The 12,134-nt window shown below is 40.1% G+C and overlaps 1 protein-coding gene across 12 annotated transcripts in view; it reads right to left on the minus strand.

Annotated features, from left to right (window-relative positions):
- The window catches only part of ENOX1 (ecto-NOX disulfide-thiol exchanger 1), a 453,062-nt gene that overhangs the window by 28,526 nt on the left and 412,402 nt on the right, over positions 1-12,134 (minus strand). For 10 of the 12 annotated variants that reach the window (XM_064174875.1, XM_064174900.1, XM_064174824.1 and 7 more), the window contains 2 exons: positions 7,080-7,187; positions 2,172-2,228 (listed from right to left, as the gene is read on the minus strand). In XM_064174875.1, coding sequence (XP_064030945.1) covers positions 2,172-2,228; positions 7,080-7,187 — 165 coding nt within the window. Of the gene's footprint in view, positions 1-2,171; positions 2,229-4,539; positions 4,646-7,079; positions 7,188-12,134 lie in introns of all 12 variants that reach the window. The other 2 variants (XR_010308903.1, XM_064174908.1) reach the window with 1 other exon arrangement.

Consider the following 12,134-nt stretch of genomic DNA (forward strand, 5'->3'; position numbering starts at 1 on the left):
CAAAGCACAAAGCTGCATGGTTTGGATGACAAATATAGCTGGAGAGTCCTCCTTTTTTTTTCCTCTCTTCCCTCATTCAAATTGCTGTTTTGACTGCAGTCATTCAGAGAATACCAGAAGCTTTTTTTTTTTTGTTTGGGCTTATTTTTTTGGCAGCTTATTAAAAAAAGCCCCCAAAAAATCCATGACCTTAATAACTCCTTTAATGATTTTGGACAAAATAATGGCTCAATGAATTAATTTAGCTCTCTTGTGTGAGTTAGCTGTTTCCAAATCACACACATCCATGAATCATTTCACTAACAACTGAAGTATGGTCAGGCTTACTCAGCTGCAAGGTGGCAGCCACGAAGACAAACGGTGTAACTTTGTAGCTTGAGTAATCCTGGACAGGACACTAAGGCAAAGCATTTCTCTTGCAGCCGTTTCCATGGTATCTCTTAACACCCACATGCAGCAAGTAGGACACTGGTTGTTAAAGTCTCATCCAAATAAATCCTACAAAGTAAATTGCAGGGAACCCAATTTATCAACCTCAAAATGAAGTTTACTGGGATTTGAACCTGTGGCTTCAGGGAAAAAAACCACACCACCAAACCAAACCAACAGCTACTTCAAACCTAATGTATAAATCATTCAGCCATTCTATTAGCTATAAGACATAAATAGTATATTGGAGACTAGAGACATGTGCATGTACACATCTATATATGTACATATCTATACATGCATATGTGCATGTAGATATATGTACATATCTATAAACATGTATGTGTGCATGTATATAGATATATATGTGCATGCATATAGCTATATATGTACATATTTATATACATGCATGTGTGCATGTATCTATCTAGATATGTACCTACATATACATGCATGTGTGCAAGTATATATCTATATATGTATCTATATATACATGCATGTGTGCATGTATATAGATATATATGCATGCATATAGCTATATATGCACATATTTATATACATGCATGTGTGCATGTATATATCTATATATGTACCTATATATACATGCATGTGTGCATGTATATAGATATATATGTGTGCATGTATACATCTATATATGTACCTATCTATATATATGTATGTGTACATGTATATATACATGTACATATCTATATACATGCATGTATGCATGTATATATCTATATAAGTACCTATATATGCATGTATGTGTGCATGTATAGATATATATATGTGTGCATGTATATATCTATATATGTACCTATCTATATACATGCATGTGTGCATGTATATATCTATATAAGTACCTATATATGCATGTATGTGTGCATGTATAGATATATATATGTGTGCATGTATATATCTATATATGTACCTATCTATATACATGCATGTGTACATGTATATATACATGTACATATCTATATACATGCATGTGTGCATGTATATTTATGTACATATCTATATACATGCATGTGTGCATGTATCTATCTATATATGTACATATATATACATGCATGTGTGCATGTATCTATCTATATATGTACCTATCTATATACATGCATGTGTACATGTACATATACATGTACGTATCTATATACATGCACGTGTGCATGTATCTATCTATATATGTATCTATCTATATACATGCATGTATACATGTTTATATACATGTACATATCTATATACATGCATGTGTGCATGTATCTATCGATATATGTATCTATCTATATACATGCATGTATACATGTTTATATACATGTACATATCGATATACATGCATGTGTGCATGTATATACACAAGTACATATCTATATACATGCATGTGTACATGTATATATGCATGTATATATACATGTACATATCTATATACATGCACATGTGCATGTATGTATCTATATATGTACATATCTGCATGTACATGCATGTGTGCATGTATCTATCTATATATACATACATATCTATATATAACTAGTAAATAGACATGCACAGATACATATATCCACATGCACATATATAGAGATGCAGAAACATGTCTATAGAAATAGTAAATAGAAATGTATGTAGAAATGTATATAGAAATAGTAAATGAGACCATACACATGCATACATGCATATATATATAGACACACACATATATGTAGACATATAGATATAAAAATCTATATGTAGACAGCAGTACCTACATTTGCCTGAGATTCATCATGCCCGTTGATTTCTGCTAATTCCTTGGCGCTTTTTAACTGCAAAGAGTGAAAAACAATAAAGCCAAAAAGCAAAACAGAACAAAACAAGCACATTACTTGACTATTTCACACAGTTATCTTTGATTTATTTGAAGGAGCATTTTGTAAAGCTTCCAATGAGGGAAAAAAAAAACCAGATGGAGCATATAATTCTAATGAGTTTTTGCTCAAACCATTTTGAAACCAACATACTTAAGGCTTTACAGGCTGGTGTGGGGGGGGGGAAATGGGAAAAATAGTAAGACTGGGTCATTATTTCTTAAATAATAAGATTAGAAAGTAGTTTCAAGGCATAAAAGTGTACAGAATTGGCTCTCAAGAATAATAAATGATTTCATTTCCCATTCTTGTTGGTATTAATTTAAACTTTACAATATTTGCAAGTTGCCACTAGCTAAATAGCATTTTGCTAATGATGGCTTTTGAATGATATATTTTGAGCTGTTTAAGGTGTTGAAATGCTACTGTACATTTCCTTCCTGAGGAAGGATCTAAATAACTGGCATGGCTCCTGGGTATGAAGGAAAAGGAGGTGAAGAGAAGAATTTAACCAGTGGCAGGAGAACAGAGGAAGAGCTGCCAATTCCAAATATATGATGTTAACAAAACCCATTTTTTTCCTCCTTAATTACCTTATTTTGTTTCCCTTTGAAAATTCAGGATTACATTGGAGGTTCTAAAAAGCACTTTCAAGAGATTTACGGAATGTCCTAGCTCATGTCTGGAGCCACAGTGAAATATGCAGTTCATCCTGTGATTGAGCAAGTACAGAAAGGAGGAGATACCACAGCTCTCCTGAGCCTATAGGGTGTGTAGGTTTGTACATTTAGGTGAAGCACTCAACCATTTACTCTAGTTAAATCTCTGAAGAGTGATTCTAACCTATTTCAAAGTGAGTATTTACAGTGGGGGGAAGATAGAGAACAATAAGTAGAACTTTCTTCTGTATCTGTTGTTTTTTGCCAGGGAAGCTGGGGCTGATGATGGAATCATGACTGAATGACAACAGTTCCAAAACCCAAGTGAAATGGAACAGTGTACTTTGATCAAGTGTCTGACTCAGAAGTGGTATACCACCCTAGGGCACCTTACTTATCTTCACCATCTTTTTTGCCACTGTGGCAGTAGCAACTAAATTGTGCATGATTCAGCTCCCAGCTTCCCACAGTTTCCAGTCTGACAATTCAGTTAAGCAGGCCATAGTCTATGCCTACCTTACTATGCAGGGCTGTAAACTGCACCAGTTCAGGAACTGCTGCTCAAGAGACTAAACCAGTCAGAGAGGGAAGGGGGCAGCAGTCTCTGAAAAAGTAGCTTGCAGAATATCTGGGGACAGCAAAATTATCATGTCTCCAGGTTCAATTCACTGATTCTCATCTCCAGTATCTCCAAAAAGTTTGCAATTTATACTGACATGTTTTCCCTTTACTAAAACCAAATAACCATTCTGCACAACGACCTCACTGTAAGAATGGCTGGTAGGAATGAGTTGAAATGGTTACTTTCAGCCAAGCACCAGAATTAGGTATTTCTGCCCCGTGGTGCAACTGAAAGAGGTGTTTAATGATTCTGTCAATTCTTCATTATAGAAATTCACCTCCTGTAAGCAGTTCTGTTGAGTTCAGCTGAATTACTCATCTGAGTGTGAAGTCAGGAGAGCTTGAGTATGTAAAATTGCTGTGCATACTAATGACCTGTCCTGAGGAGTACTGCTCATAGTCTACCTTTTACCTTTCCTTTTCCAGGTGAATAAAGTGCTGACCCCACCTTGGTGACTGCTGCCTCCTAGGGAAATGCTGCCCATGTGTTCTGCTGGTGACATTCCATTCCCCCATCATCCACATGTGTGTTTGACCGGAAAGTGGGCTCAGTCTCCAGTCTACACTGGTCTGGTAGGCTTTCCCCCCCTCTATGGTACCCTACCATCATCATCCTGGCACTGCTCCACTGGTTAATCTAACTCAGACAGGATGCTTGAGCCTTCTGTCTCTTTTATTGCATGTCATGCTCTGAAAAGGATGCCAGGGCTCAGGCAAAAAGTTGCTAGCATACACATCAACAGTAGGATCACTGCAGCATGAGGTAGAGGTGAACTGGTGGAGATAGTGGTGGAAAACTTGTGGGTAGAAAATGTGCAGCTGCATTTCCACAGGCTAAAGGGGTAAAGTCTCTTTTTTCCAATATTGTGGTGTTTTTTTTCTAAATTCAAATGAAAATTGGATTCTTCTCTCAAATCCTAAACAGTGAGATGTTGGAATAGGAACCTCAGAAAAAACATACAATATTGGAAAAACAGGACTTGCCTTACCCCCTAGGCTGGCTCCATCGCAGGTCGGTGGCAAATGTGATGTTACCAGCAGAGAATAGGCTGAGGTAACACACTGAACTAATGCCAGTAACAACCAAGGGCCTACCTGAAAGGAGAGGAGAAGGGTTGAGGAGTTAGAAGTCTCTGATTAAGTCTAATGCTATGGTGAGGTAGGTCTGACTCAAGCCAGTGGGTGTAAATCTCTCTGACAACCAGAGAGATGCATCAGATCTGATCCAAAAGCCTTTTGACTACAGAAGTGTACTATGATGCAGAAGCAAATGATATCTCTCTCAGCAGGACATCCCAGCCTGGATGCAACTGAGATGGTGCAACTGAATGAGCACCAGAGGCGTTGAACCAGCAGATATGCTTAGACACAGGTAGCGAGGCAAGGAGGGATTCCTCTGCCAGGTTGAGATGGGAAGGCAGATTTTAGCAAACACATCATAAACCCAAGCCACACAATTGAGGTGGAAACCTGCTGCCATTCCTTTTATCAAGAAATCTTCCTATTTACTTGACTGCTGCATGATATTCAGTACCCACTGTGGATAAAACACAGCCATCAGCTGGGATTCTTGTGAAGCGAAGCTGTGAACCTTGGCAAGTGGAGGTCATTACTGTGAGGACTTCTTCTGTTCTGGGAAGTTTTGGCACTGGTTCAGGGTTGTTAGAGAAACACACTGGCTGTGCAGCGCTCCTCAGGAATTCTGGCTACTTAACAGTCTTGGCCTTAGGCTTGCTTCATAGCTAATTCTCAAGAGAAATGCAGATCCATCCTGCCTTTCTTCCAGCTACTGTTTCGTCTGTCTGCCTAGCATGAGTGCACATTTGATTCGCAATTAGTAGGAGTCTGCAGAGATTCAGAAGTCTGCCCTGGTGGTCCCTGCTGGGGCCTAGCATTGTAAGATCTTCCTATATGTTTTTGCAGCACTTAATTGCTTCAGAGATGTAAAATAACTTAATGCAATTTCATTTTTTTGGGGTTTCTTTTCAAAGTATTTGATAAAACTCTACCTTGAATGCCATGTAAAAATGGAAATGAGATTGCAATTAACTCAGGAGATGAGTGGATTCTCAGTTTATAAAGATTTGGTCATTACCAAACCCATTCTTCCTCAGCCCATTTTGTGTGCTGCAGTCTTGCATCAGCTCTCATTCAGAAAGTTGTCTCTGTGACTGTAAGTGCTAAGAACATGCACCTGAACATAAAAGCTTTATTTTTTGCCCCCCCCTGGAATTTGAATGATCAGTTTCTAGAGTTCATTTGCTACTAGATCCGTTCAAAGACACTTAAATGTGGAATTACATGGCAGCTTTCATAATGAGCATTAAAGGGAAAATCTCAAACAACCATAATTTACTTTTCCCAACGTGTACATTAAATGTATAAATCTCTCTGCAGACACATCTTGAGCATAGGAGTTAGTAGCATTTTGAATCTCTGCCATCTAAGCAATTCAGATCCCCCAGTCTTTAAAAAGGCAAATTCTCAACCAAGCCATTAAATATTTTAGCCAAAGATTGTATGAAAAGTATTCAAGTATACTTGATATATATTCAAGTATAAGATCTCGAGGCAGAGACTGTGCCTGTGCAGCCCAGGTGTGATTTCAGTGAGTCCAAGGCACATGGTCCATACACACAACATGTATCTGTGCATTGCACACAATGCATTGTTTCACCTCCAGATTTACAGATTCAGCACCAGATTTTCTTTCTGCTCTGGAACTATTCACCTTGTGATGCTGAAAACACAATGCTATCAAAGCTACTTCTCAGTGTCATAGGCAGCATAGTATCAAAGAAGGTGCAGTGATCAGATATACCCAGGTTTACTTCTCACTGCCTAAATAAGTGCCTGGATTACTCCTTTTGAAATGCTGTTATGATTTATTTGGGGTATGCTCATCTCTCCATGAATAACACAGGAGATGCCAAGCTCTTTCTTCTTTTTTTCTTTCCAGTACTAATCTTTAGTTTCAGCTACATTTAACTCTCCCAAGGGGTTTTTTTTTGTTTAATTCAGAGTAAAAACACACCACTGCTACCCAAGACATGAAATTCAATATTGGATAGTATAAAATAAGAGTCTCTTTTCACTATGTTTCCTCAAACTCTCTGTTAGCCTCAGCTGTGTTCAAGACATGAAATTCAATATTGGATAGTATAAAATAAGAGTCTCTTTTCACTATGTTTCCTCAAACTCTCTGTTAGCCTCAGCCGTGTTCAAGACATGAAATTCAATATTGGATAGTATAAAGTAAGAGTCTCTTTTCACTATCATAGCATCATCAGGGTTGGAAGAGACCTCACAGATCATCGAGTCCAACCCTTATGTTTCCTCAAACTCTGTGTTAGCCTCAGCTGTGTTCACAAATGCTAATCAGAGCAGACACACAGGCCACATAAGGTTACATCTTGCTCACAGCATATCCTGTGGTCAGACTCTTAATGGATTTTGGAGGCGAAGCCACGAATCTTCCATCCCCTTAGCACGCCTAAGCCAGCATTATTCTCCCACCAGAAGCACTCACCTGTTCCTGCAAGACTTTAAGCATTGCTTGAGTATGTGTTTGCTCCTCCTTGGCTTGCTCCAGTTCGGATTTTTTGTTGTTTAATTCTTCCTGTATGCTCAGTAATTGCTGCACAAAGAAAAGAAGTTTCTGGTTAGCATCCTCTGAATCCAAAGCAGTTTTAAATCCTCAGTTTGATAAATCCTCATTTAAAACAATGCTTTGCAGTCTGCTCCAACATTGATTATTGTTGCATAATCTGCTGTGCCTAAATGGACCAGAGGTAAAATTATTTTCATCTGCCTCTCCTTCTGCAGCAGTGCTCCAAAAGTAATGCATCCATTAATGTGTGTTAAGCTATTTTCTTACATTAAAGTAGAAACTCCTGGTACAGTATATCACCCACAGAGCAACTGTCACATTCATCTGAGCCAAAATCTTATTTGTAGAGCTATATGTGGAGGTTTTAATAATACCAGGGTAAACACTATGGTACATAAATAATTTAAAAGCACAGCCCTTTAATATAATTAGTCATTGGCCCACAGCCATTTTCATCCTGTGCAAAGCAATATTCTGGAAAGCTTTCACACTGACTTGCCAAGAAGACAAAAGCTTTCCTTCGGTTTTCTTTGTTGCCTTGTGCTGTGATATTTTATTAGATCAGGAAGATTGATGCCCTACAATCGATATATCAATTAGGAAGACTGCTGATGTGAACTGTCAAAACAAAAGGATATAACCAAGACCTGGTTTTAGGCAGAGAGCTGTGGGGACATCTTTAACAGCCTACATCCCCTGGTCTTGGCTAGCTTTAGGCTCTGCATAGATTTATTGGGGACTGTCAAGAGCAGATCAGGAGATCTAATTAATTCTGAAATAATGATCTATTTTTGTATTCGTGTGATGAATGTTAGGCACTACTGGAGAGCAAGAGGACACAAAGAGAAGATTAAAAAGGAGTTTGTGATGCTTCCCTTAGCGATCAAGAAAGGAAACTGTGATTTGCTGAGGCAACATATTGCTTGTAAGCACATTCCTTGAATGAGGAATGGCTTTACTAACGTGTTACTGATCTAAACATGCATCTGAGCATCTAAAGCTTAGTTTATGCTTGCTGTTAGGAGCGGGAACTGTGACTCAAAGTGATGTTTCAGGTGTCCAGCAGCTCAGTAAGTTACAGATGGCAAACCTAGAAATAGTCTTGGCCTTGTTTCACTGCACTGGAAGTCTCAGGCACCAAAGGACTTGGTGCCAGTATTGTCTTCAGAGCTGCTTGGAAGGAGATGACCTTTCAGGGACTGATGGAGTTACTGGCAGTGTATTTCTGCTGTAAGTAAACACCCGCACGAGGGACTCAATCAACCACTGAAGTAAAAATACATGTGGGTAGATGTCTGATTATATCTCACACATTCTACAGTCCAGCTGGGTTAGCTTTTTGATGGGTCATGCCAACTGAACTGCTCCCTGGAAGCCTTCAGGAAGCATTCAGGTATGTGTGTTCACTTTAGCACAGTAGGAGAACATTTAACATCTCGAAATGTTACAGGAGATAACAAGGTCTGTTCCATTGAGTCTCTTGCCCAAAGAACTTTTCTGTGGAAAGCTCTACTTTGGCATTTCCTGACCAGGGATGAATTGCCACCTCAGGCTGGTATTCACCTTACCTCTTGGATACTACTCTCTACACCTCCAGAAAATACATAGAATTTGTGTCTACTCTCATATGTCATGCACAGGTATCTATGCAGCTCCTTAGCACAGTTACAGCTTTCCAGACATTTCATAGCTTTTTAGCCCAGAAGGGACCATTTCTTCACCTCATGTAATCTGTCATTATTACAGAACATTAAGCTTCACCCAGGATAGCTCTAGCTGATACCTGCAATTTAGAAAGAAGCAACTCCAGTCCTCAGAAGAGAAGCAGAGTATACAAGACACCAGAAAGACAGCATAAGCCCTCTTGTGGGTCATGAGCTGAGACACAGGAGGTTTGGTAAGCTGATGTACCACCTAACAGGTACATGTGAAATGTTCTCTCCTTCCCAGGTGCAACCTGTTTGACCTGAACACAGCAGGGATTGTTAAGAGAAACAAGTCTTTGACCCCCATCTCAGACTCTTCTCTGAGCAGTTATATGCTACTAGTGTGGCCAACATCTGATGATTCAAAGGGAGAAGCCAAAATAAACAAAATTACCCTCACACAAAACCTAGAATGCATTTAACCAATTATGTACTGGGGAGTGAAACCTTTATTTTCCTACCCAAGCAATCAGCTGAAACCTCGATGCATGGGAGCTAATTATTGTGGTCTCGGTGCTGTGCTACAAGTGCTAGGCAGTCTGAGGAGGCTCTCACAAGAGATTTTGTTTGTTCCACAGCCTCTGAAGAAAGTAAATAGCCACACATATCCAAGAGCAGCAGAGTATCACAGAATGGTGGAAGAGATCTTTAAAGGTCATGTATTCAACCCACCTGTAATAAGCAGTGACATCTTTAACTAGATCAGGCTGCTCAGAGTACTGCAGAACCTGACTTTGTTTCCATGGATGGGGCATCTGCTACCTCTCTGGGTAACCTGTTCCATCACCAACCTGTTTCATCACCATCATTGAAAAATTCTCCTTTGTATCTAGTTTAAGTCTACCCTCTTTTAGTTTAAAACCATTACCTCTTTCCTGTCGCAACAAGCCCTGTAAAACCAGTTGTCTCCCCCTTTCTTATAGGCTCCCTATAATTAGTGGAAGGCCACAATAAGGTCATTCTGGAACCTTCTTTCCTCTAAGCTGAACAATTCTTTCAGCCTTTCTTCATGGCAGAAGATCATAGAATCATTCAGGTTGGCAAAGACCCTTGAGATCATCAGGTCCAACCACTAACCCTATTCTACCAAGTTCACCACCAAACCACATCTAAATGACATTTAGACACATCCAGGGTTGGTGACTCAACCACCTCCCTGGGCAGCCCATTCCAATGCTTCAGTACTCTTTCAGTGAATGGTTTTTTTTCCTAATGTTTACTGTAAACCTACCCTGGTGCCACTTGAGGCTGTTCCCTCTTGTTCTATCACTAATTACCTGTGAGAAGAGACCAGCACCTACCTCTCTATACTGTCCTTGCAGGTAGTTATAGGGGGTGATAAGATCTCCCCTCAGTTTTTTCTTCCTCAGAATAAACAGTCCCAGTTTCCTCAGCCACTCTTCAGAAGATTTATCCTCTAGGCCTTTCACTAGCTTAGTTGGTCTTTGCACCCACACCAGTGCCTCGGTGTCTTTCCTGTACTGCAGTGCCCAAAACTGAACACAGCATTTACCCATGCCAAGCACAAGGGAACAATCATTTCCCTTCTCCTGCTGGTCACACTATTTCTGAAACAAGCCAGAACATCATTGGCACACTGCTGCCTCATATTCAGCCACTTGTTGATTAGAACCCCCAAGTCCCTGTCTGCAGGACAACTTTCCAGCCACACATCCCCAAGACCATCAGCACCTGGACTGCATCTTCAGCCTGGTTCAGAGATTCTACTCCACCTTCCGATAGAAACCACCCCCTCTTCAAGGTTCTTCCATGGCCAAGTTTTGCATACTGCAGATCAGCTCACAAACTTTCTGCTGTTTTATTTTCACATCTCCCACTGTGATCTGCCGCTGTGACTTAGTCTAATTATATCTCCCTTCCTTTGAATCTGACTTTTTCTGGTTTGTGCTGAGGAATTTTTTCCCAAACTGTCCAAGGATGGGAGGAAGTGGTGTGGAAGGCACTTTCTGAGAGCACAAAAGACAGTCTCAAGTTGTGCTGGGGTAAGTCTAGGCTGGATGTTAGGAGGAAGTTGTTGGCAGAGAGAGTGATTGGCATTGGAATGGGCTGCCCACGGGGGTGGTGGAGTCACCATCCCTGGAGGTGTTCAAGAAAGCCTGGATGAGGCACTTAGTGCCATGGTCTGGTTGATTGGCTAGGGCTGGGTGCTAGGTTGGACTGGATGATCTTGGAGGTCTCTTCCAACCTGGTTGATTCTATGATTCTGTGCTCTGCGTCTTTCATCTTTGTACTTGGCTCTGGACCAGCCAGGAACAGGGATCCCAGGAAAATATCCAACAAGCTCTGTTTCCCCAAGGTAAGAGCGTGTGCATTCTGTTTCCAGTGTGGAGCTGCAAAGCTCTTGATGTGAGATAAAACCTTCCAGCAGTCTTAGTGGCTACACTGTTAACCACTGCAGAGTTAATATTTGTGCATAGATTCATACTTCTAAAGACAACAAATGGGTCCTGTTTTCATGGGAGTGGAAAACAGTGTCTGTAAGCAAGGTAGCTTTTCCCAGTCACACCTCAACTTTTTCACCCACTGAGCTGAGACCTTCCCATCCAATCCCCAAAGACAGCAGAAATGCTTAAACTTTGTAGCCATCCTTTGAGGATTTAACCTTCTTTCTTTTTCTCTCCCTCATATTTATCTCTAAAAGCTGCAGAACCTACTGATTTTGCATGGGTCAGGTCCCAAGACTGTATTTCTTTTTTCCTCAGTGTTTGATGATGTCACCAAGAAGGTGTAACAAGGACTCACACCTATAAAACAGCACATTTTCCCCTTCTTGTCTCACTTTGGAAAATGAAGAGCACACTTGACTGAGGAAAAAAATATCTATCAGCCTAAGACAGATGAAGAGCCTGAAAATGTTCAGCACAAACACGTGACGCTTGACAAAGTTAGAAGCAAACGAGGAGAGGATCTTGTGCTGGCAGGAATGAGGCAAGTTTCATAACAGGATCTGCTGTCATGCCTGCTTATAAATAGACATTCTCTCCACAAAGATTGTAATGAATGATGCCAAGATGCTGGTATTTAATTATTCAGAGTTGTTTTGTTTTTCACGTAAATGGGCTTATTAAAAATTCATCTCGTAGATATTTCTTTTGCCCTTCAGAGTTCCTCTCAAGTATACCATGAGATCAATTACAATACAAAATGGTTCATCTTGGTTTTAAATGTTCATGCTGGCTGATACTGTTCCACCAATTTTGCCATCTCATCTAAGCCTTTCTACCAAAGCTTTTCCTTGTGCCTGTTG

Source organism: Pogoniulus pusillus, chromosome 3 (assembly GCF_015220805.1).
Source record: "Pogoniulus pusillus isolate bPogPus1 chromosome 3, bPogPus1.pri, whole genome shotgun sequence".
NCBI lineage: Eukaryota > Metazoa > Chordata > Aves > Piciformes > Lybiidae > Pogoniulus > Pogoniulus pusillus.